Source organism: Enhydra lutris, unplaced genomic scaffold (assembly GCF_002288905.1).
Source record: "Enhydra lutris kenyoni isolate GAN:26980312 unplaced genomic scaffold, ASM228890v2 scaffoldscaffold26, whole genome shotgun sequence".
NCBI lineage: Eukaryota > Metazoa > Chordata > Mammalia > Carnivora > Mustelidae > Enhydra > Enhydra lutris.
Genome location: NW_019154110.1, coordinates 27,098,651 through 27,124,984, shown reverse-complemented (window position 1 = coordinate 27,124,984; position 26,334 = coordinate 27,098,651). Strand labels below are relative to the sequence as shown.

At 48.5% G+C, this 26,334-nt stretch overlaps 1 protein-coding gene across 1 annotated transcript; it reads left to right on the top strand.

Annotated features, from left to right (window-relative positions):
* Window positions 1-9,095: 9,095 nt before the first annotated feature.
* Window positions 9,096-22,131, top strand: LOC111151393 (caveolae associated protein 1). The gene is made up of 2 exons (XM_022509382.1): window positions 9,096-9,726; window positions 19,845-22,131. Exons 1-2 carry the CDS (start codon window positions 9,256-9,258, stop codon window positions 20,544-20,546), a joined length of 1,173 nt encoding a protein of 390 aa, XP_022365090.1. The 5' UTR covers window positions 9,096-9,255; the 3' UTR covers window positions 20,547-22,131.
* The last annotated feature ends 4,203 nt before the right edge of the window (window positions 22,132-26,334 follow it).

The following is a 26,334-nucleotide window of genomic DNA, read 5'->3' as shown; positions in this document are numbered from 1 at the left end:
CAGGAAAAGTCTTCCAGACATCACCTTCACCACTATCAAGGTTAACATCTCTAGCAATTGACAAATCAAAACTGTGTGCTACGTGATAGGAGACAACGACAAGAACACAGCATCCCTTTGGTGCTATTCCTGACAAAGATAAACATCCTAAATCCTATCATGAGAAGACATCAGATAAGGTCAAATGAAGCAACATTATACATAATAAATGCATAGTAATCTTCAAAAAGACCAAAGTTACCAAAGACAAGGAAAGCACGAGGAACCATGCCCCTAATTGAGAAAGACTAAAGAGAAGGGTAACTCAATTCAAAGTGTGATCTCAGGGGCACCTGGGTGGCTCAGTTGTTAAGTGTCTGCCTTCAGCTCGGGTCATGATCCCAGGGTCCTGAGATCCAGCCCCGCATCAGACTCCCTGCTCAGTGGGAAGCCTGCTTCTCCCTCTCCCACTTCCCCGGCTTGTGTTCCCTCTCTTGCTGTGTCTCTGTCAAATGAATAAATAAAATCTTAAAAAAAAAAAAAAAAGTCTGATCTCAGATTGGGTCATTATTGGGACAGATGATGAAATCTGGTAGGCTGCTGAGAAACAGATGGTGATATGCATCTATGCTAACTTCCTGACTGTGATGGCTGTACTCTGGTTATGTATCAGAAGGTCCTTATTTGTAGAAAACACATACTAAAGTATTTGGGAGATAAGACATCAAGCTGTCAACTTATTCTCAAATGGTTCAGAAAAAAATAATCTTTTTGTACTAAAAAAAAAAAAGCTTTTCTATACATTTTAAATAATTAAAAAATTTTGTAAATGAAACTTTTTCCAGATAGCCTTTTCTCATTTTGATCACTCTGTTATTCTAGAGCATCTAAACAATGATGGATATATTTGATATAAATGTGTATTAATATCATCTACTTATTTGAGGATCTTTCTACATTTCTCTCTAATCTAATCTTTCTAATTTACTTCCTCGATGAGATTATTAAACCCCCAAAAGACATATATTATGCTTCTATTTCCTTTGTATTCCCTTAAAGTATCAAATAGCTGCTCTTAATAACCACTTGAAAACACTAAAGGTTTTGGAACATGAATTATCTGAATAGTTTAATTGCTTCTTTCAACTTAAGCCCATTGAAAAACTTTAAATCATCTCTCTTAAGTCATACGATGGATCCAGGAACCAAGTCTGTGCTGACTGCTCTTTCACACCAATCGGTGGCCTCTGGGATTCATAGAAATATGTGTCTTGGTGGAAAAATGAGTCAGTCCACCAACGCACAGCCACTCTCACACCCAGAACACAGAAAAAATGTGGAAATCTGAGTGAAGCACAAGGAATCTATATCCGAACAAGAGTTCACATTCTTCCTGTTGTGTTACATTGTGAAATGGAAACATTGTTTCCTGGGAAAAGGGCCAGATTTCACAAATTAAATGCTTTTGCTTAAATGTGCACAGCTGCTAAACACTTAAACTGTGCTTATTGAGAGTATCTTGTTTTGAAGATCTGGTCTTGATTCCAACTGGAAAGTTGAAAGGAGGCGGGGGTAGGGGGGAGGTCTTCTTGTATGCAACAGAATGGGTTTAACAGAAAGTTGTCTTGAATACTACCAGTTCTTAACTGGTTTAAGTGCATGAAAGGGAAAAATGGTTATGCACATTTCTTGCCACCAATGGTACGTATGTCGACCATTCTAACATGTCTGTTTACATATATAAACACACTTCCTCCTCCAAAGAACCTTGGTATTTTTTATAACAGGAAAGTTCAACTGTAGACAAAAATAGAATAATACAGTGAATCCCTATGTACCTATCACCTTGCTTGAGCAATGATTAACGTATGGCCAATCTCCTTCCATCTAGATCCCCAGCCACTTCCCTCAGGACTATTTTTGAATCATATCCTAGATGTGGTATCATTTCATCGGTAAATACTTCAGTATGTATCTCTTAAATATAAAGATTTATATTGTGGGGCTCAACCCACCAAATCAAGAGTCGTATGCTCCACCCACTGAGCCCCCCAGGCATCCCCAAGAATTATTTTCGAATTAACAATGCCACTATCACACTTTAGAAGTTAATAATAATTCTCTGATGTCAAAGATCTAATCAGTATTCAGATTCCCCTGATTGCCTCATAAACCATTTTTTGCTAACAATTTGTTCAAATCAGGGTTTAAATAAGGTCCACACATTGTAATTGGTTGACTGTTCTTTTTTTTTTTTTTTGCCCTTTTAAGTAAGCTCTTAAAAAAAAAGATTTTATGTATTTATTTTTGTGTGAAAGAAGGATAAATAGAGCATGAATGGGGTAAAGGGTAGACGGAGAAGCATACTCCCCACTGAGCAGGGAACCTGATGCCAGACTCAATCCAAGGACCCCAGAGATCATGACCTGAGCCTAAGGTAGACACTTAGCAGACTGAGCCACCCAGTTGCCCTTAAGTAAGCTCTTTACACAACGTGGGACTTGAACTCACAACCCTGAGATCAAGAGTCACATACTCTACCAACTAAGCCAGCCAAGCACCCCTCTTCTTTTCTTCTATTTAAAAAAAAAAATTATTTACTTGAGAGAGAGACAAGAGTACAGGCAGGGGTGTGTAGGCAGAGGGAGAGGGAGGAAGAGAATCTCAAGCAGACTCCCCACTAAACACAGAGCCCAATGCAGGGCTTGATCTCACAACCCTGAGATCCTGCCCTGGTCAAAACCAAGAGTCACACACTTAAACCAAATGAGCCACCCAGGCACCCTTTCTTTTAAATAGGCTTTTGAAGTTTCTTTTAATTTAGTGATTTCCCCCTTCATCATCATCTCTTCCTCTCCCCTCCACCTTTGCACTTTGCTTGCTGGAGAAACTGGGTTGTTTGTCCTGTAGAGCTTCCCATCTCTGAATTTCGCTGGTTGCATTATTACAGTGTCGCTTAATGTATTTCTCTGGCCCTCAGGTTTCCTGTCAACTGGTAGTTAGATCCAGATGCTTGATCAGATTCAAGCTTGATTGTTTTTTGCTTGTTTTTTTGTCAAGAGTACTTCATAGGTGTTGGTGTGTACTTCCTATCACACCCTAGACACATAATGTCAATCCTCTCTGTTTGTGATGTGAAGATTAATGAGTAGGTTTAGGTGTTAGTGTGATATAACAGTTATAGAGTTCCCCATTAGCTTCCACCTCAGAGTTTTACCAGGTATTAATGATCATTATCTTCATTGTTATTTTACTAGAGGTTACAAAATGGTGATATTATATCATTCTATCTTCATTTATGAGCTGAAATTATTCTATAAATAAGTTCTTTATTTAATAAATATAATAAGGAGTCTTGCTCCTGCCTCTCCCTCTGCCTCCCCCCTCATGCTCTCTCTCTCAAATAAATAAAGTCTTAAAAAAAAAAAAAAATACAGGGGCACCTGGGTGGCTCAGTGGGTTAAGCATCTGCCTTCAGCTCAGGTCATGATCCCAGGGTCCTGGGATGGAGCCCATATTAGGCTCTCCGCTCAGCAGGGGGCCTGCTTCCCCCCTCTATGTCTGCCTGCCTCTCTGCCTACTTGTGATCTCTGTTTATCAAATAAATAAATAATCTTTAAAAAAAATAAAAATAAAAAAAATAAAATACAATGTAAATCATCTCCTCTCCCTTGTTTGTTTTTTTTCTCCCCTCTTGCTCTTTCGGTTAAAATCCTTAAACAGTGCCTTCAAGCCTTTATTTAACCTTTAGGATAAAGGCCTGGACCTATCAGCATGACTTCCAGGATGCTCCATGATTGGGCATCTTTTTCTTGCCCAATCTCACTTCGGCCTCTTTGCCTCCAAACACCTTATACAATACCTTATTTAACAGGTGTTCATTTTGGGGATGACAAAAATGTTCTAAAATTGACTGTGGTTGCTAACTAAGTGAATGTACTAAAACCCCTAAATTGTACACTTTATTTTTTATTTTTGTAAGATATTATTTATTTGACAGAGAGAGACGGAGAAAGAAAGAGAGAGAGCACAAGCAGGGGGAGCAGCAGAGGGAGAGGGAGAGGGAGAAGCAGGCTTCCTGCAGAGCAGGGAGCCCAATGTGGGACTCGATCCCAGGACCCCAAGATCAAAACCTGAGCCAAAGCAGATGCTTAACTGACTGAGCCACCAAGGTGCCCCTGAATTGTACACTTTATTTTTTTTTTTTCTTTGAAGATTTTATTTATTTACTCAACAGAGATCACAAGTAGGCAGAGAGGCAGGCAGAGAGGGAGGGGGAAGCAGGGAGCAGAGAGCCCGATGTGGGACTTGATCCCAGGACCCCAAGATCACGACCTGACCCAAAGGCAGAGGCTTTACCCACTGAGCCGCCCAGGTGCCCCTGAATTGTACACTTTAAATAAATAGGTGAGTTGTATGTGATGTGAATTATATCTCCATAAAGCTGGGTTTTTGTTTTGTTTTGTTTTTAGTTTTTTAACAGTTTAAAGAGGTGGGTTGTTTAAAAAGAAAATGAGAGGAAGAAAAAATAAGTTACCAAATAGGACAGGAAATAAATACAACCTCACAAAGACCAAGAGGGAGAGTGTCAAGGACAAATTGGTCAGCAGTGCTAAATGCTGCAGGGTTCAAATAAAATTAGAAAAGGAGAGGTAATTGGTAGAATATGGAGTTTACTAGTGACTTTTAAGTGCTCTTTTAGTAGAGAGGAAGCCAACTTTTTGGGCAAATGGCCGAAGTTTAAGAACTGAATTGAGTGTTAGGGATCTGTGGCAGCAGTTCTAAAAAACAATGAAATTTGAATGCTAGAAAATGGACAGACCTAACCTTGAGGAGACAGGAAGGTAAAACCAATTAAGACTGCAGTTTTTGTTTGTGTGTTTTGTTTCTTATTTTTAGAATAAGAGACCAGTGCATGTTGACAGCAGAGGAGGAGGAGAGGTTTTAGGGCATTTCCATTAATTTCTTTTTTTAAAGATATTATTTATTTGACAGACAGAGATCACAAGTAGGTGGAGAGAGGAGGAAGCAGGCTCCCTGCTGAGCAGAGAGCCCAATGCGGGGCTCCATCCCAGCACTCTGGGATCATGACCTGAGCCGAAAGCAGAGGCTTTAACCCATTGAGCCACCCAGGTGCCCCGCCATTAATTTATTTTCTTGAAGTTTTGTTCATCTGGCTGCATTACTGCTTCCCTGAGACGAAAAACTCTGCCCCCAACAGCAAATTTGCTATGCCTCTGAAAGGTTTCTAGCACTAAGCTGTGCATAAATTAGCTCTTAATAAATAATTTCAACTGTTTTCTGGCTCACGAAAGCTACCTTATATATTAATATTCGAGGGAGAAGAAAGGAAGGAATTTTTGAGGAAGAGAAATATGCAAATATTATAGGCATTTTTGTTTTGTTTTGTTTGTGTCAGAGGAACAAGAATAGTGCCTATAAATCAGGGGAGAAAAACACAGCTGCTGTCTGTAGCAGCTGAAAGCCAGGTCCTGCGGACTGGTTTTCCATGCGGCATGGTTTCTCTGATGTAAAGACACATCATTTATTCAAACTGTTTATTACTAACAAAGCATACTGTCTCCCTAGGATTTCTCCCAGGACGGATCCAAAACTGAATGGAACACATTGCATGCTGTGTGCCTCACACCTTGCTGGATCTCCCTAATTATATACTCAGAGGACCTACGCAGAACCACAGTAAGAGATGAACAGTGCCTGGTTATCTCCTTCCCCAGCCCTGCACTTTCACACCTCATGTTGTTGCTGCGGGGATGGGGGTGAGGGTGTGTGTGGGGGGGCACTTTCTCCTCCTTCACACCTAGAGACTCTCCCCCATGTAAACCTTTTCCCCCTCTCCCAGGAAGTAGTGGGAGTACTCCCTGAGCTGCTGGAGGACCTTCCACTTTGTACCAGAAACTATTTGTACATCTGTCTCCCTTGCTACACTATGAGCTTCTCACCAGGAGGGACTGGGCTTTACGGATTCCTCCTTGAACGCCCCAGTCCCGCAGCTGGCTCATGTTAAGTAGTCACCCTTTTTGAGCAAACAAATGGATAGAGGAATATGAGAGAGCTCTGTGAGGTCCCAGCTGCTGACGTGGTTGTATCCCGGTGTTCATTTTTCTGGGCCAAAGGGTTGTTTGTTTCCACCTCTCCATCCCTTTTACAGACTCTGCCTCAGCAGCTTAAAGTACACAATGGAACAGTGTGCCTTTCAGCAAATGGAGTGAGCGATGGAAAATGCAAAACCTCAACCTTGAATGTAAGCAATGGCATGCTAAATGTAATTCCAAATGAAGAGAAACTGACTATTTTCACTGAAATGGAGTGAAGCCTTCTGGTAAGGCTCTTGTTGGGCTCCATGTCTCGTTATCAGGATTGATAAAGCCGACGCAACAAAGCTCAGCACGCCCCCTGTTGGATTTTGCTAGTATTCAGTAAGAAGAAGAACAAGAGAGAAACTCCTTGCAATTTCTTAGAAGTAGGTATGCAGGGGTAGGGCCCTTCTGAAAAATTCTCTATTAAGGAGGCATCAAATGAGTCAGAGATGTAGTCACTGGACTGTCCTTTGGATATAACTTGACTCATCCACAAATACTGACATTCCTTTTTGAAGAACAGAAATATTTTCCAAATGTGAAAGCCAAAATGGCATACCCTTAATTCCTTTGAGCAAGCATGCAACTACAAAAAACAAATCAACCACTAAAACTCCTCTTCAGCATCTCCCCCATCCCCAGTGAGGTTTACATTATAATTTCTGAATCTCCATTGATAAAGAACTGGCTACATAAGTATAGCATATCCATGCATTGGAAAACAAGTCAGCTCTATAATGCAGTGATACAGAACAATCTTCATGGTATATTATTAACTGAAAAAAGGCAAAGTGCTGAGCATATATGTGCATGTGTGCGCACGTGTATGTGTGTGTGTGTGTGTTTCTTTCACAAGAAAACAGTAACAATTTGTCTCTTGAGGGGAGAAATTAGTTGTGCAGAAAGTGTAGAAGGAAAAGTTTTTTTCCCTCTATTTCTCTGTGTCCTGTTCACAATCTGTATCTTGTGTGTCACCCGTGAAAACAATCTAACCCATTTTAAAAAGTAAGAACCTGGGGCCCTGGGCTGGCTCAGTCCAAAGAACATGGGACTCTTGATCTCAGGGTCATGAGTTCTAGTTCCACACAGGGTGCAGATAAATAAATAAGGACCTTATAAAAGGCTAGTAAGGTTCTCTACTGTCACTCTTCTTTTTTTCTAGAAGTCTTATCAATCCTCAGTGGAAGCAACTTAAACTGCTATAGCACGTTTTCTCTAATTTTTATTAAAAGATTTTATTTATTTTACTTGAGAGAACACAAGCAGGAGGAGGAGCAGAGGGAAGAAGAAAAGCAGGCTCCCCACTGAGCAGGAAGCCCAATGCAGGGCTCAATTCCAGGACCCCAGGATCATGACCTGAGCTGAAGGGAGATGTTTAACTGACTAAGCCATCCAGATGACCCGGTACATTTTCTCTTAATTTCTAAAAAAATTTAGTATGGTCATCTGTCAGTTCTAACAGACATATATCTGCCAGTCATTGGGGCAATCGCAGACTGTTCCAGATATTGAACTCCAGCATCTTTCTGGCTTGGTTCTCTGAATGGATTGTTGGGGCCTGGGACCCCATGGAGCAGTTTTTCACTCTTCCTAATGATAATGCATGCCAGACTAGAAGTGACCTATTGCCAAAACCATCATCCACCCAGCTGGGGAAACCCAAGCTTAGTTTCCTAAGCAGGGAAAAGGTCTGCAGCTTTTCTGGGGGAAAGAGGGCTGGTGCCACTCCAGGGAATTCATTACTCCAGTGCTGTGCTAGAGAGCAAAATAGGGGAGCGTGGACAGCCTCTTTTTCTCTAGACTTCTGAGTCAAGGGTCCTCCTTGGTTCTGGTCCTTGATACCCAACACAGTTGAAAATATATCTATAGTTAATCTTCAGGCTCACATACTGGAAACCAGTATGCATGGGCAGCCATGACTGCCTATCCCTGTCCCAGTGAAAAGTAGAATGCTAAGGTAGAGAGAGCAAGAGAGACATACAGGGGCCTGATTTGAGCACCAAGCCCAGGTTAACCTGTGGGTACTTCTGGCAAGTCACTTGTCCTCTCCAGGCCCTCCTGTTCTTGTCAAGTGAGGAGGTGGGATTTGATGATCTCTCTCATTGCCAAGGGCCAGTCTCTGGCATTAGAAAGATAGATGCATTCCTAGGTCCTGCTCTGGGAAGTCAGTGTGAGCTAGGCCTCTGGCAGGAGGAAACACAGGGAAAGGTAATTTTTAAAGAGCGGTGAGAGGTGGGTAAAAGGCTTTGCTTTTTGCTTTATTGTCCATCTTAGTCTTATTTTGTTAGTATAAATCTAAGAACCTAGAGGAGCTGTGCAGCCTTTTACCACCACTGTGATCCTAATCTAAGTTCTCCCTGCCCCCAACAACCCATCAAACATTTGTTTTAAAGATTTTATTTATAAATCATTTCTACATCTAAGGTGGGGCTTGAACTCACAACCCCAAGATCAAGAGTCACATGCTCTACTGACTCAGCCAGCCCAGCACCCCAGAACTCTTCACGCGTTTTAGAATGGTGGTGAGTAACTCGGCTGTGGGGGAGGTAGAGACCTCCCCTCCCTTCGAAAACACTGGAAGCCATGGATATTTTTCCCTCTCAAAATCTGGGCACAGGCAAATCCAGTATTTTGGATACAATTTTAGGATCTCATGTTCTACTTGACTCCCTGCTCTAGAACTTCAAAGGTGCGTGAGCAAAAATACACGGGGGGGGGGGGGAAGGAGAGCCCCACTCTTGGACCTGTTTCCCTTCCCCGGCTTACGGCTCACATTCCTCCGCCCCAGTCCCGCTGCGTGGCCTCCGCTGGCAGCCGAGGCCCTAGTCTCCCGCTCCAACTATTCCAACCATCCTGGGAAGGGTGGGGCCCTCGGCTCTTGGGTCCCCCTCGGTTGCCCCCCTTCCCCACCATCGGTCTCCCCTTCTGCCCCGGTCCCTCCCTTTCTGGGGTGGGGCCAGCCAATGGGCGATGAGACTCTGGGGTTTGGCCCGGGAGCCAGGGAGCTCACCGATTCCCCGCCCTACAGTTCTGGCCACCGTCCCGGTGCGCACGGACGTGGCTCGAGTTTCCTCGCCTCTCCGCTCTTTCTCGCTTTCCCCCCTCCTGCTCTTCCTCCTCTTCTGGGCTTCAGCTCCAGCTCCACCCGGCCGGCCCCGCACGGCTCCGGCTAGCCATGGAGGACACCCAGCTCCATATCATCGAGCAGCCGCTTCCCGGGTACCCCGATGTTGGGGACCCGGGGTCCTCCCCAATGGCGGCGCCAGCGGCGGAGGAGCCGTCAGGGGCCGGCTCTGAGGAGCTGATCAAGTCGGACCAGGTGAACGGCGTGCTGGTGCTGAGCCTTCTGGACAAAATCATCGGCGCCGTCGACCAGATCCAGCTGACCCAAGCCCAGCTGGAGGAACGGCAGGCGGAGATGGAGGGTGCCGTGCAGAGCATCCAGGGCGAGCTGAGCAAGCTGGGCAAGGCACACGCCACCACCAGCAACACCGTGAGCAAGTTGCTGGAGAAGGTGCGCAAGGTCAGCGTCAACGTGAAGACCGTGCGCGGCAGCCTGGAGCGCCAGGCCGGCCAGATCAAGAAGCTGGAGGTCAACGAGGCGGAGCTGCTGAGGCGCCGCAACTTTAAAGTCATGATCTACCAGGTGAGCTGGGGGGTGGACGCGTCTGGCCCGGAGTCTCCGGAGCTTGGGGTAGGAGGACCTGCCCGCCGTGCGGCGCTCCCGCCAGCCTGGCGTGGGTGGCTCATGGGACCCACCCTCCTTCCGGGAGCACCGTTGGAGTGGGGTGGGGCAGGGCGGGGTGGGCTCCAGATTCCTGGAGCGTGCAGAGGGGCGCGCTTTGCACCCCACGCCTTCTCACCGAGCCCCGTCCCTCTGGCGACAAACACGCAAAAAAGTTAGGGGGCAGGACTTGAGGACGTTCCCCCTCGCAGACTGTTCCCAGCTCGACTGTGTGAAGTCTTCCTACTTGGCGGAGGTTTGGGTGAAAGCCAGGGGTCCCTGGCGGCCGGTGGGCCCACTGTAAGCGGACACTGGCGGCGTGGCCCGGGTTTGGGGCCTCCGGCCCTGCCCGCCCGATATAGCGGGTGATTCAGGGCTCAGGCACGCACCGGCGGGGGCTGCGCCAGGCGAGGGCAGCGACCGCCAGCACACGCCCCCGGACCCGCATGGGCCTCGGCTGCCTCCCGGTCCTCAGGCTGCGAGCTGCCCCGAGCCTCTGGGCACTTTCAGGCCCTTGGGGACGCGGGCAGCTCTCCCGAACCCTCTCTGGTAGATGAAAGTAGGCGCGGGGGTTGTGGGGGTGATTGGGGAAGGGAGGTGGGGTGCAACGTAAGGAGTGCAAGCGGGGTTGGTGGGGCAAAGCGGACAGTCCCTGCCGGGCCCGACGATCTAGGCGCAGGAATCACCCTGCTGGCCTGGGGGACAGCGGAGCAGCGGGCAGACAGGCGGGAGGAGGCTGGCGCGCGCCAGGCTCCGCCCAGGCCGCTTGTTGCTTCCTTTGCTCCTCTACCGGTTTTGCTCGGATAAAAATGACATTTTTGTATCCTAACCGCAAATAAACCTGGAAATCTCAGTGTTGCTAGTCCTCCCCGCTCCCTCCTCCCCAATCACATTAGAAGAGGCTCTGAGGGGGCGCCTGGGTGGCTCAGTGGGTTAAAGCCTCTGCCTTCAGCTGGGCTCATGATCCCGAGATCCTGGGATCAAGCCCCGCATCTGGCTCTCTGCTTGGCAAGGAGCCTGCTTCCTCCTCTCTCTCTGCCTGCCTCTCTGCCTACTTGTGATCTCTGTCTGTCAAATAAAAAATAAATAAAATCTTTAAAAAAAAGAAGAAGAAGAAGAAGAGGCTCTGCGCTGAGGGCTTGGTGATCTTTGGACGGGTGGGAATTTGCCCAGCCTCTCCTGCTGTCTTCTTCCCACTGGCCTGGTTGACGTTCCCACCCAAGGAGGTGAGATCAGGGGTAAAGGCGTTAGTCTATGCTCCCTCAGCCCCTTCCTTTCCCTACAGAAGGGAATGGAAAGAAAAGGAAGCCTACATTTCCCACACCCTCTAGGTGAGAGAACCTGTCAGGGAGCTGTGGTTTCCCTGACTGCACCAGGCTGGATTCTGAGTGACCATCTGGGATTCAGTGAGGTCCTTAACTGGGTGTCTCTAGGAGGAACTAAGAGAGATGCAGATTAGGACAAGTGTTTGGGACAGGAGACACAGGGAGATGGGTGAACTTGTACCCATCCAAGGAGATGGTGGTGGGACAGAGACAGAACTGGTGCTGTCCCCTTCCCTCCAATGCCCAGAGACTCCTCCCAAGTGGCGCTAGAAGTTCCCCCACCAGCCCATATAGCACTACCTGGTAGAAATGTTTGTCTAGAGCTGTTTCACTTAATCTAACTGCTTGGAAGAGTGTATGTGAGAGAGATTTTAAAAGAAATCTGATTAGTCCCAGGGGAGGGGGTGTCACCAAGGGAAGAACACTCAGGGGTCTGGGACCATAGCTGCCAGCTCTTTTCTCCACAGCCTCGTGTATTAGAGGGTTGCCACGAAGGGCTTGGATAGGTTGCTGTCTTCACTCTAAATATCCCAGACCATAGAACATGGGAAAGTTCTCAGACTTGAGGTAAACCTATGTCAAAGGTAGAGATGCTGAGAGAAGGATGGGTCCTTAGGAAGCAAAACTCGTGTGCAGAGGCCAGTGGCATCTCTGTTACTCCCGCTCAGCAGCTGGCAGGGATCTGTCTGTCATGTGTCTGTGGGGGTGGGAGGTGGGGTCTAATCACAGCCTGGAGGTAGAAAGAATGGCTCAAGCTGGGGACCCTGTGCCTCTAAACCACAGGGCAAATAACTAATAAGTAACACTGTTCCAACCTGGAGAGGAGCTCAGAGGCAAGGAAAAGATTCCAGCAACAGAGGTGGGGCTCAGGGAAGCAGCACTTCCCTGAGATGCAGAGCAGATGTCCAGGTAAGGGGCGAGGGTATGAGGTACTCAGCAGCTAAAGAAAAAGCAGAGGCTACTCCTTTCTGAGGTCTGCAGGCCTGGGAAGAGAAGGAGGTAAAAATAGCTCTGCGCCTTGGCAGACCTAATAGGGAAGATTGGGGGCGGCAGCATTTATGGTAGTCAGGCTGAGGGGTAGGATGCTTGGGTGGCCAGGCAGAGAGAGAGAGAGAGATTTGGAGAAAGGCCTCCTGGGAGAATGTGAGTTTTCCAGAGTGGGAACAGGGGAGTGGATACTGTATTCCCCGCTGCAGATGTGGGAGGTGATGATGTGGCAATGGGGGCAGGGTAGAAGGGAGAATGAAAGGCCAGGAAGGCCCCAGCTGTGGGATCAGGCCATCTGCCCCCACCATACCTTTTTCCTGGGGGGATAAAGAAGAGAATCCCTTGTGTGGCCTCACCCCATATTCAAGGAACTGTTAGACATAATGATTCCACAGGTTAAGTTTGTATTTGATCCTCCTGGCTCCCCCATGAAATTTAGCACCTCCCACCCCAGGATATCAGAGCCCTCACCTTGAACCCACTTCTGAGTCATTACTGTCCTCTGGCATTTCCCTATCCCCTAACAAAAACTAGCAGTTTGGCATCCCATCCTATCAGGGTGATACCTAACTAGGCAACATCTAGTGAAGGAGAAGAACGAAATCTACTAGTAGCTAAGGGTCAGTGGACTGAGAACTGACTGCTGGGAAGATCAGGCAGATCCTGGACACTGTACAAACGGGAGGGGCAGTGATCATTAAAGATTCGGTTCTTCCAGATAACGACTTGGATATTACTAGTGTTCTTTTAGAATGCAGAAAAGGGGGCTAAAATGGAAAGAAACGCGCTTTCTGGAGCAGTTGTGATGAGACATGATCTCCACAAGGACCCTTCGGACCTGCTCCAAGCGCTTGATGATAGGACCAGGAAGCATTTAAGGGATTAAGGACTTTTAGGCTTTAAAAACAAGGGCACCAAGGCTGGAATGAGGGCTTGCTGGCTTTTCCTCCCCAAATCCTAACCTAACCCATATAGCTCTTTACTGGACTCAAGGCAAATGAGGGCTCTCTGTGCCAGAACTCTGAACTTTTGTTCCCAAATTTTCCAATGTGAGGCTCTTGCCCCTCTCAGTCCCTGAGCCTAGTGGCCATGGAAAGAGTGCTTACCACATCCTTCCTCCGAAACGCTGAGATTTTCCTGGTCATTGGATCCAAAGCAGGGAGGCTACTATTAGGGGTAATCCTAAGACTAAAGGAAATAATACTCCTCCCTCTGATTTTTTTTTTTTTAAATAAGTAAAGTCTGACTATTGTAAAGGTCAAAATCAAAAAGGGATGCAATGGCACAAAATAAGCTACTGATATAGAGAAGTGAGAGGATATTGTTGCTAGGCAACCAACCTCAGAGATGAGTAGTGGTTTGTTCCATTTCACTGAAGCATACCATTGTGCATGTTTCATTATTCTGCCATTACAGATTTTTTTTGAGCTGGAAGATGCTTCAGAGATAATCAGCTTAAGCTCCTTCATTCTATAGCTAGGGAAGTGGAGGCCCAAAGAGGGGAACTTACTTGCCTACTGTCACTCAAGTCAGTGAGGGTCAAAGCTGGGACTAGAACCCAGGTGTACCCCTTCTTCTGCTAAATTCTCTGCTCCCCACTTCCTCCCTCCATTCCCGGGCTCTGCGAAGAAACCAGGGCGGAGGTTATTCCAACAGTGGGTTTGTTCTGGCTCCTTCATTCTCTAAGGGAGATAGTTGCACCATCCTGGCACTTGGGCTGCTGTCTGAGTACATGTGTGCGTGTGCATGTGTGCGTACACGTGAGGGTGCAATCAACATTACTAAGAGTGGCTAAGGCTGGTGGCCATTAGTTGCTTAGCCTCCTAGTACTGAAGCAGAGGCAATGGCCAATGACAAAGGACCAATGACAGTGAGGGAGGAGGGAGGGGTACAGAGAGTAAGGCACAGAGCTCCCTGGCCAGTATGGGTATCCCCTGGCATAAGCTCTGCAGCTGGCTATGAGAGGACCATGCTGACTTTCTCCTTGGCCTTCCTTCTCCTTATACTCCACAGGGAAGGTTGGCACCTGCTACGTTGTGTTTTTGTGGCTGCAGGATTTTACCCACCACTGCTGTCACTGGAGTCTGGTAGTGCCCCTAACCATCTCTCTCCCTGACTTCTCATGATGGTCCAAGACAAGAGTGGCAGCTCAGCCCCTCAGGAGGGAGAATGGGAGCTGCCGCTAGGTCTTCCAGGATGCAAGCCCAGCTGTCATAAAGAGAGCTTGGCTTTTGTTCCTGATTTCTCTGTGCATCTTGGTGTCTGCTATCCCAGGCATGTGTAGGGGAGGAGTGGCAAGGAAGGCAAGAGGTGGGGACATGACCAAAGGGAAACAACCAGGATGTCCCTCTTCCTTGCCTCTACCTCTCCTTATCCAGGGTGGCACCAAGTGCCCACCCTGCCCTGGGGAAATAATGAGAACTAGGACTCTGAAGACAGTAGAGTTGTTCGCCTACTTGCCTTCTTTTTCACTTCTCAGAGCCTCTCTGGCTAGAGTCAGTAACTGACCTCTTGAAGAGCTCCTTCTACGTTGCCAGCAGCCTCTTACTCCCTCACTCCAGCCCTCAACAGCATCATCCCACGACTATGGCTGGGTAGGGACAGAAGGCAGGAGGCTAAGGATGGGAGTGGGGAAGATTCTAGAGGGAAGAACAGAGGAGCTCTGTTTAAACTGTTTATTAAACACGGGCCTGGGTTTGTCACACTTTCATCCCCGGGGCCTTCTTGATGAAGCATATAAAATATGGTTCCTTTCCAGCCTGATGCATGCCATATTCCCTTCCCCCTATCACCATCTCCAATTCTGCATGCCCACTAAGGCCTCTTTCTCTCAACAACATCCACACCCATCTCAAGCCCCATTTACACCCCTTTTCCTCATCTTAGCCCAAGAAGAAGCTGAAAGCACCCTCTGACCTGGCCACACCCAAGATCGTGCCTTTTGACCTTCTGCCTGAGACTGAGCCCATTGACCTGAAGCCTGAGACAGTGCCAGAGCTCCCACCCTTTGACCAGACGCCTAGGACACTGCCCTATTACCCAGAGCCTGTGCCTCTGCCCACCCCAGAGAAGCCGACAGCCGGTGGGGGCACTTAGGGTCTCTTGGGGGACACGGGGCAGTGGGCATGGGCCGTCACTCCAGTCCACCACCAGCTCACTGCTTAGTGGTGGTCAGTGTTGGGATGAGAGGCCTCTTTCAAGCCCTAGGTTGGTGGTGGATATGGTGAAAACACTCGCAATACGCAGAGTTCAGGCAAATGTGGTGTGTGCAATGGGGTGGGAAGCAAAGGGACGGGGCCCTCCCCCACCTCTGGGTTTCTGTCTTAATAGTAGATGCTCCAAACCCCATATTGGAGCTGCAGCCTGTGCTGCCCTGCATGAAATTGCATGAAACTGTGCCATGGCATCTGATTCTCCTTCCCGTTCCCCTTCTGCCTCCTCCTCAGGGACAGGCCAGTTTGGCTCAAAGCTTCTTTGGAGAGGGCCCTTATGAGGCCCAGGCCTGGGATCTGTTCTGTACCCTGTCCACCCTCTCCCTGGAGCTGAGGAAAACATTTACACTTATTTTTTTCCATTTTTTTTTTAGAAAATGTTTTGCAAAGGGATCCCTTATGTTTGCCAGATCCTGCCTTGGGTGGGGCACCCTAAAGCTGCCAACTCGGAGAGGCCGGAAGGGGGGACATTTTAGCTGGCTCTGGCCTGGATCCTCTGGCTTCCCTACAGCACAAAAGGGTTTCCTCCAACTTTTTTTCTTTTTCCAAAATCATCCTTCTAAGGAGTCCTTTTAGATATTTTCCCTAACTGTCCCCTCCTCCACGAAATTTTAATGCTATAGATATACTATCTATCTACATATGTATTGGGACTCTTCGGCACTACAAACTACTGGGATATCTAAATTAACCTCTCCCTTCAAGAATTAATTTCCACCCTCTTGGGGGCAACATGAATCCTGTTGAGAATCCTGCTCTAGCAGAAAGGACCCTCTGCCTTTGGTGTCTCTCACCCCTTGTCTCAGCAATCTAAAGTTAACAATCCTGAGATTTTATGACTTTCCCTCTTTTCTACCTCTCCCCAAGTCTTGCCCCTCTTCTAACTTACTCTCTGAGCAGATCCTGGGTCTCTGAATGCCCTCTCCAGAGTTTTCTCTGGCTAGTCCCAGGCAGTAGTTGGGGACAGAGCATTAAGTCCAGAGAGTCTCCTGGGGTGCCTGGCTGGCTCAGTCAGTAGAGCCTGTGACTCTTGATCTCAGGGTCATGAGGTTGAGCCCCACATTGGGTATAGAACTTACTTAAAAAAAAAAAAAAAAGATTAAAGAAAAGAAAAAAAAGGAAAGGAAGGCTCCTACTTAAAGAGTCATATGACATTGTCCCTTCTCCCTGACAAATGTGAAGTGCCTGGCCAAGGACTAGGCACATAGTAGGTGCTCGATTAAATTATAATCATATTAAAATCTTCTTCCTAGACCAGAGGATCTTCAGTTTATAAAGCAGAGTTGGGCAGTGGAGTGGATGGGGCGGGAAGTTTCCCTGGGGCTCCTGAAACCCATCTTGGACTGGTGCCTTCCTGAGTTGGAGAACTGTGTATGCTTGGTGGGGGGGAGGGGAAGCTGTGCATGCTTTTGCTCAGACCTGGTCATTAAAGGTAACTCTGGAAACCGAGCCTGTTGGGAGTGGTGGTTTTCTTTAATAAAAGCGTGAAAACAGAACAAGCAGAGCCATCCCCTGAGGCCCCTCCTTTGGTGTAGGAGCTCTGCCAGGGCAGCAGGGGTGGGACAAGGGTGCCTGGCCATTGTGCCCAGGGTAGGGGGAGGTGCTTTGGAATTGTGTTGGTTGTTGTTGTAGCAACAGGCTGATGGGGTGGACCCAAAACAGCACTCCAAGCCTATGAGTCATAGGGGAAACCTGGCTTGGAAAGGGGGAGAAAAGAGAAAATCCATTAATGGAGGAAAAAAGCTAAAATCATAGTGGTATACCCTCTGCAGAGCCAGTCTACTGGATGTTGTCCAGGGAGTTAGGTCAAGTTATTTCTTCCCCCATCCCCTGATCTTCCACCAAAGTAGCTCCTCTGGTGTAAGCTATCACTCTGGGGGGAACCTACAATGAATGGTGTTAATATATTTTCATATACCTTTCTGGACTGGGAGAGACACCTCCAAATCCAGGAATAAACCCCCTTCACTGGGATTGTTCCCTGATGTTGTATTTGAGACCTTTCAACAGGAATTAGAAAGATGGGATTGGCTACAAGAGGTCTGCGACTCTGTCCCTAGACCCATTCACTTTCAAGCTCAGCAGGCAAACACCTTTAATTTAGGAAGCCAGAGGCCAGGAAAACCAGTCAGCTTAGCCTTTAAGGGATGGGGTGGGGCAGGGGTTGGGGGGTGGTAAGGGGAGGCATCAGGGATGCTGGGGGTGGGGCAGGGAGACAATGTCGATTTGCTTTCCAGCAGCTGGGACTATTTCCTGACTATTCCCCGCCCATCACCCTAATCTTTCCCTAGCCTATCCACATTGTCTGAGTTTAGTGAAAGGAGGGGTTCTCTACTATCCTTTGGTGGAGCATGTGTGGGGTTTTAGTCAGAGAGGCTTTGAAGGAGATCAGAGCTGAAATTTTTTTGATACTGGGGTTGCAGGTAAATTCTGGATGGAGAAGGATGAAGAGGTAGCAGAGAGCTTAGATCATGGAGAGTCCTAAAATGGTGTGTAAGAGAGAGGACTTGAGTAGCAGGCAGAAAGACTGTAAAAAGGAAACCCAAAGGGTACAACTGGAAATAAGGAATGTTAAGAGAGGTTGGGATCCTCTTACACTCAAGACAAGGAAAACAATCCCTTCAACTCCTCTGTGAGTGATAAGAGGGAGAGGGATAGACCGAATGACAGTACTAAGCCAGCTATGGCAGATGGAGACTACAAGTCCCAGCATGCCCTGAGCCCAGATCACCTTGCCTGCTGGGAGGTGTAGTTGAATAATGACCGCTTGAGGTGGCTTGATGCCCAGCAGTACTGGTGTCCAGTTTGGGAGAAAGGGTGGAGCGAGCATTCTGTCTTTGTCCTTGCTAATGCTATTGACAGGGAGGGAAGGAAGTTGGGAGGGGGTGTTCCTAGTTTTCAGTGTAAACCAGGAAACTCTGGGGGGATGTGGATGGGAGGGAAGAGGAAAGAGGTTGGGGGCTGGGGGAGGAATTTCTGTAGCATGTGGTGCTGAGATACCAAGTGGAAATGTGTGTGTGTGTATGTGTGTGTGTGTGTGTGTGTGTTTATAAGAGGGGTCAATTCATGTTGCCTCATTTTTCTCAGATGGGTTTGTTTTTGTTTTGGTTTTTGGTTTTTTTACAATTCTGGGAAATTGTCTTCAGAAACCCCTTTGAAGCAGCGCCTGGGTGGCCCAGTGGGTTAAGCTTCTGCCTTCAACTCAGGTCATGATCTCAGTGTCCTGGGATCCAGCTCCACATCGGGCTCTCTCCTCAGCAGGGAGCCTGTTCCCCGCTCTCTCTCTCTCTCTGCCTGCTGCTCTGCCTACTTGTGACCTCTCTCTCTCTCTCTCTCTCTGTCAAATAAATAAACAAATAAATAAATCTTAAAAAAGAAAGAAAAAGAAAACCCCTTGAAAACCTACTGTCTCCTTCCTTCATCTTAAGTCCCTGAAGAGAGTGCAAGCCAAAGAGTTCTGGGTTTATGTTTATGTTCTTGAATATGCCCCCTTGCCCTTTCTGTGCTCGACCTCCCTTACCTTCTTGTAGAGGGTGATCCTGAGATTCTGAAATGTTGGCCCAGAGTCAGGACCTTGGAAAATCTAACCAGAATGGAAGACAGTGCTGGTGCTAGGTACTCCCAGAGGCAAAGGGAAGAACTGGCTCTGAGCTCTAGATCTCAGGGACTCTGGGACCACCACCCCATTCCTGGCCCCTTAAACTCTGGTCTGGGGAGAAAAAAATCACAATGGAAAAAGTATTCCCTCCCTTCCATTCCAAGGCTGGGAAGTCAGAACCAGAATAATTGTCCATGTTGGGAAGAAAACATGCTCTTGGCTGCCAGCCAGCTTCTTCCTCTTTCCTCTCTCAATTTCTACGTACGGGGTAATGACCGCTGCTGGAACAAATCAGTATGAGGAGGTCAAGGGTGGGGAGCATGGGCTCAGCACAGCTCTCCTTCCCTAAGACTGGTCCTGAACTTATGTGAAGTCTGGGAAACACTCCCTTTATCTTGCCTTCAAGTTACCGTACCTGGGGGTCGCCTGACTGGCTGTGAGCTCACTCCCCGACTCCCACCCCCTCCCCCTCAACGACTTCTCAAACCCCTTTGCATTTTTTGGTCTAGCTAGAGCGGTGTGCACCAGGGGGCGCTCTGCCCATTTCCAAAGTTAAACTGTGTTCCCTAGTTAGGAGTAGTTTAACTAAGATACGTGGACGCAGGTTGTAGGACAGGTTTGGGGGCTGCAGAGATATTTAGCTCAAGTGCAATGACTGCACAAGCCGGAAGCTCCGTTCCCTCCTCGCCCTGTCTGTATAGTTACCGTTCATTCAACACACAATTTACTGGGCGCCCACGCAGTGTCCAGCTCACAGACACTGGCACACCGGCGAAGGAGTCGGGCGGATGTCACAGCTACCACGCACTCCCCTGAATCACCACCCACCCTCCTGCCGCGGGTTCGCCCAGCATCCCCCAGGTCCCCGCCCAGCCCTCGGCTCTGCCCCCTCACCTCTTCGCTCTGCTCTCCCTTCAGGACGAGGTGAAACTGCCGGCCAAAGTAAGCATCGGCAAGTCGCTGAAAGAGGCGGAGGCGCTGCCCGAGAAGGAGGGCGACGAGCTGGGCGAGGGCGAGCGGCCGGAGGAGGACGCGGCCGCGCTCGAGCTGTCGTCCGACGAGGCGGTGGAGGTGGAGGAGGTCATCGAGGAGTCGCGCGCCGAACGCATCAAGCGCAGCGGCCTGCGGCGCGTGGACGACTTCAAGAAGGCCTTCTCCAAGGAGAAGATGGAGAAGACCAAGGTGCGCACCCGAGAGAACCTGGAGAAGACCCGCCTCAAGACCAAGGAGAACCTGGAGAAGACGCGGCACACGCTCGAGAAGCGCATGAACAAGCTGGGCACGCGCCTCGTTCCCGCCGAGCGGCGCGAGAAGCTCAAGACCTCGCGAGATAAGCTGCGCAAGTCCTTCACGCCTGACCACGTGGTGTACGCGCGCTCCAAGACGGCGGTCTACAAGGTGCCGCCCTTCACCTTCCACGTCAAGAAGATCCGCGAGGGCGAGGTGGAGGTGCTAAAGGCCACCGAAATGGTGGAGGTGGGCGCCGACGATGACGAGGGCGGCGCGGAGCGCGGCGAGGCGGCCGACCTGCTGCGCGGGAGCAGCCCCGACGTGCACACGCTGCTGGAGATCACCGAGGAGTCGGACGCCGTGCTGGTGGACAAGAGTGACAGCGACTGAGCGGACGCACGCGGGGCTCTGCCTGGGAGGCCGCGCCACCCTGCCCCGCCATTCCCCGCCCCCTCCCCATGCCTTTCCCTCTGGAACTTTCTCTTTCGCATTCTCTCTCGGCCCCACGCGGGCTGAGATGTTTCTAAATTGACAACACCGCCCCTCAAGGAGCACCTCTCCAAGTCTTAACCGCTGTTAAGATCGGAGGGGGAGGCAGCCTCCACCACAGATCGCCCCAGTTTGGGCACAGTCTGGGTGGGAGTGGAGAGGGGAGTGATCCGTGTCGTGGTTGTCCAAGTCAGGGATCTTAAAGGAAATGGCTGTCGTTTCCATGGTTGCCCCACCCCACTTTGGGGTAGGCTGCCTTTCCCCCCCCCACCCTCCACCTCACACTTGTACCCAGCTGCTGTCATTCCTGCTCACTGAGCTCTTCTTTCTCATCCTGATCCCTGGAGGCTTGAAAGCCAAAACTACCATAAAAGGAAAGAGTAAATCCTGAAGAGGACCCTTGCCCACACGGGAGGCCCCATACTAGAAGGACTTAAAAGCAGCTTTCAGGAGAACCTCGGGCATTTGGGGGAAGAGGGCAGAGTGAGCGTGACCCTGGAAAGAGAGGCTAGCACCGTTGTATCTGTATAGGGTTCCAACAAGTAAGGCTGTAGCCAAGCAGAGCCCTGGGGAAGGAGGAGATGATGTAGGGAACATTTACCGTGCTTCTGCATCTGCAACAGCAGCACATGGCTCTGGCATTGGGAACGAGAATGGGAAACAGTAGAAAGTGGAAATGGGTGAAGAGAGGAGAATTCTCCTCATTAGAAGCATGAGAAACACAAGACAAGAATCCCGTCGTAATGGTGTTCTCAGAGGACAGTGGGACAATTTTCAGAATAAGGAGGAAGGACAGTGAGAAAGAGATGATCCAGAGAGGAGAGAGAGGTACGCCTCACTCACCCCTGTCCCTTAACTGAGATCTGAATGGTGCCCCTTGTGGCAGCCCATTTCTCAAATCCAGAATATGAGGGTTCCAGAAGAGGGCAGCACCAGACTGCAGAGAGCTGGGAGGTAGCCGGGAGGCCGACTGGAAAGACAGCAACGTGCTAATGGCCAGGCCACCAAGCTGAGAGCTGGAGGGGACATGGAGAGAGTGTATGGAGCAACCCAGCCTTGGCTCACTCCTGGTAGTTTCTTCTCAAGATCCTTCCCTAGAGCTAGTATCAGAAAGCTGCGAAACTTGCCAAGACCTCCTTGCCTTGTGGGGTCTTCTCCTGAATCATTGGGGATGATGGGTATGCTACTTCCAGTCCTGTTGTGCACTGACAGGTTCTCTTCAGGACACTTCAGTACCCCCCCCCCATTCCTCTCCAGTAAAGGCCGCTTGTCAGAAGCAAAGACAACTCCCTTCCCCTTCAAGCACAGCCCAAAAAGGAGGATTGAAGGCTTCCTCCTCCCCCATCTCCTCTGCCTTATCTTCCCTGCTTTGCTTTTTAGAGTTGCAGCTAATAGTTTTAAGGGGTGGAGGGAGGGAGCCTGGGGACACAAACTTTTTTTTTTATAATACAAAGCTTTGCTTTCTGCTCCCAACCCCTACCCCTACCCCTACCCCCCTTCTTGGTTCCCTTCTCTCTTCTGAACAGTTGGAGACGCTTCAGCTGAGGGAGGATGGGGATTGTGGGACAGGGTCCCTTGGTGCTGATGGGCTGAAGGGGCCTGAGTTGTGGGCAGATACAGTTTCCTGTGGGCTCCTGGGAGCCTCTCATGTTGCTGTGTCCTGGTAAGCAGCCCGACCAATAAACCCGCTTTTCTAAAAGGATCTGTGCTGGATTATATTGTCTAAAGGCAGTTACATAGGCTGAGTGACAGAGGACAGGAGAGAACCAGGGTGGGGAAGAGGGAGAAGACTGTTGGTTTAAACCTGTCCCATGTGCCTGGAGTGGGTGTGGGTGGGAGTGGGGTATTACTATCATCCCCAGTTTAGAGATGAAGAAACACAGAGTGACTTGTCTAAAGTCACGTACTCAGTAAGTGGCAGAGCTGGGATTCTGAGCTGGGCAGCCTGGCTCCGTGGTCTTAACTGTCGAGAATCTGTAACCTTCTCCTGTCTGGATCCATTCCCCGCTGTCAGGGTATTAGCCCTCCAGACACAGTTAACTTTGCTCAGTTTGAGCTTCCTCCAAATCCGCACTTCCGAATCAGATCTGGCCTAGAGGAGGCAGCCTGGGGAAGGGAAAAGTCAGAGACCCTGACTCAGAGGGCTGAATGTCATAGAGAAAGGATTCCAGTGCATGTTGGATGCGCCGGTCATAGCCACACATCGTAGTTAATTCTCCCCACAATCCTGGGATGAGCACCTATTTTGTTATCTGTGCAGTCTCTCTTCCCCATGAGTAAGCAGCCTGCCCTACCTGTCCACAAGCTATGGATTTTTTTAGAACAATGGACTCAAGTCATCATGTGGGTTCCACCTGTATATCAGAATCTCCCTAATGAAAATAGTTTCATTTCTGGGGCTCCGTCCCAGCTTTTTGCCACAACTCAAACAAGCTGAGCCCTTCCTCATGAACCATGCATTTACCTTCAACTCCCCTATCCCTGCCACCAGCAACAAGCACAGCAGTCTGGAGTTCTAAATCTCCCAGAAAGGGTTGGCTTCCTGCCAAAAGAAATGAAAACTGTTGCTGAAAATTCAGAGCCTGGGAGCCAGGAAACTTCCTTCCTGCCAGGAGAGGATCCTTCTTCCTCTGGGATCCATATGTACAGCTGTGAGAAGCCTGGAATGATGTCAGGACCCCAGCCGTGGAGTAACAAGGCCAGAGGAAACCAGGAAAAGTCCTGGGATACCAGGCCTTCATTTACTTCTCTTATCCACAATCGGGCTCCTACTTCTCTTATCCACAATCGGGCACCTGACACACACACATCCCTTCTACAAGCCATGCCTCTCACTGGCCCACCACAATTTTAATACTAGGGCAATGACTTTGCTGTGCCTTCCCTACCCAGTTTATTCTGGGCACTGCTTTGTTAAGAACAGTCCTAATTCTCTGAGCAGCCACATTTCTGCTACCCCTTGCTCCACGGCAAAGTGAGGGACCACAGCCTCCCCAGAATCAGAAATTACTCCCTTCCCTCTTCCCTTGCTGCTGAAGGGAGGAGGAGGGCGGGTCTCAGGTACCGATGAGATAGTTGACAGCCGACCAATAGGATTTGAGGGCATTCCAAGGTCCCACAGCTTTGAAGCATCTTTTCCACAAAGTAATCCTGAACTGGCCCTGAACTTGCCCACCCATCATTAGCATTATTTCCATGACAATAAACTAGGGGTATTGCCTTCTCAAAGGATTACAACAAGTGCGCCTTGGGATCTAAGGAAGTTCCCCTACAGCCTCAGATTGAATTTATCAGGTCTCTAAATGGTACCTCCAAAGCCCTAAGAAGGCTGGGGTCTGTTGGGGTCAGAAGAAAACAGCTTAAGCCAGTTTCTGGTCCAGACCCTCATCTGCCCCCACCTGGATTATCTGGGTGGACTTTATTTATTTATTTTTTTAATCTTTTTTTTTTTTAAGATGTTATTTATTTATTTGACAGAGAGAGATCACAAGTAGACGGAGAGGCAGGCAGAGAGAGAGAGGGAAGCAGGCTTCCTGCCGAGCAGAGAGCCCGATGTGGGACTCGATCCCAGGACCCCGAGATCACGATCTGAGCCGAAGGCAGCAGCTTAACCCACTGAGCCACCCAGGCACCCCCTGGATGGACTTTAAATTCTCTTTCCAATCCATTCCCCAAATTACTGCCAGATAGAGATAGAAGATCTAGAGATAGATATTTTTTTAAAAGATTTTATTTATTTATTTGACAGAAAGAGAGATCACAAGTAGGCAGAGAGTCAGGCAGAGAGCGAGCGGAGGAAGCAGGCTCCCTGCAAAGCAGAGAGCCTGACATGGGGCTCGATCCCAGGACCCTGGGACCATGACCTGAGCCGAAGGCAGAGGCTTTAACCCACTGAGCCACCCAGGCGCCCCTAGATATTAAAGAAAACATACCTTACAGTTTAAACCCCTTCCTCTGACCAAAGGGTTAAACTTAGTGACATGGCTCACAAGATCCCTTAAGAGTCTAGTCCCCGCCCCAGTTCTTACTGGTCTTCAACATGGTCTTTACTGAGTTTGCTGGCCAGAAATGGACCACACATTTTCAAACCTGTGGGCCTTTGCTCAGGCTGCTCCCTCTCTATGGAATGGCCTCCCCCTCCCCACTTTCTCTCTTAAGCCAACCTCTTCCCCAGCTCCAACCTGGTCATACTATCCCTTCCCTTCTCAGGGCTCCCATAGAACTTTATGTCAATAAACACTTGTTGAATGAATGAGTGAATGAATGACAAGACTCTCTATTGTGTCATAAACTCAAACCAGCTGCAACAGAAACAAAACAAAACAACGATCAGGGTGCCTAGGCTGGTTCAGTCGGTAGAGCACATGAGTCTTGATCTCAGGATTACAAGTTCAAGCCTCATATTGGATATAGCGATTACTTAAAAATAAATACATAAATAATGGGGTACCTGGTGGCTCAGTCAGTTGAACAGCCAACTGGTGATTTCCGCTCAGGTCATCATCTCAAGAGGTGGTGGGATGGAGCGCCCCCTCCCCCTCAGCAGGGAGTCTGCTTGAGATTCTCTCCTTCTGCCCCTCCCCTCACTTGCGTGCAGGCTCTCTCTCCTAGCTCTCTCTCTCTTTAAAATAATAAATAAATCTTTTAAAAAAGAATGAAGGGGGAAAAAAGCTGAAAACAAATGCAGAAGGAATTAATGTGATCAAAAAATTCCTGATAATAGGTTCCAAGGGTGTCCAAGATGCAAATTCTGATATAATATCATTGGAAGTTTATTTCCCCTCTTATTTTCTCTTTTTTTCATTGTGTTTGTTGGTTTAATAATCAGATTTCCCCCCGTGTCTTGGCAAAGATGACCATCGGTAACTGTAGGCCTATGGCTTAACAGCTAAACAACCCAGTTAAGAGGGTTTCTTTCCAAATCCTTCCAGCCAGAATCGCAGATAGGATGTCCATTGGCCCTAAAGGTCATAAATAGGTCATAAATCTGAATCTCTGTGTCTCTGACCACATCTAGGTTATGTACCACTTCTAGAACCATAGAATAGAGAGTGAAGGAAGGCTGATTTCCCAAACGAAAATTGGACTGCTGTTATCAACAGAAAAGGGAGAGGATGATAGGCAGATGAAACAACAGATGTTCTTTCCCAGGGATCTGTTTGTGATACTGTGCTAGGAGCTGAGAGACTAAAAAGATAACATATCTAGCTCTTGATTTTAAAGCATTTGCAATTAGTAGGAAAAGAAGATATACAAAAGAGCTCAAGGTAGGAGGTAAGGGAGGTAAAGCAAAATGCAAAAGCAGTACACTGGAGAGGGATTAATCCTGCTTGGGGAAAATGGGGACATTTGAAAGATGCACTCCTAAACATGGGTAGGATTTCAAATAGATGTTGCTGGAGGGCTGAGATAGCATTTTACATGATTTCTGTGTCACCAGAGCCTAATGGTGTCTCAACTATTACAGTGGTTAATGATTATTTGGTTGGAAATATAAGAAAAAGACACTGGCCATAAAGGGAAAAAGGAACCTACATTGGAAGGCTGCCAAGATATCCCATGGACTCCAAGGAACCGCTGAACAGCTAAGGTAGGAAGAATAGGAACCAGGGGATCTCCAGGGACTTCTGAGAGGGAGTTGATGGATAGCCCTCTCTAACATGCTGACATTAATGGAACTCAGCTCTAA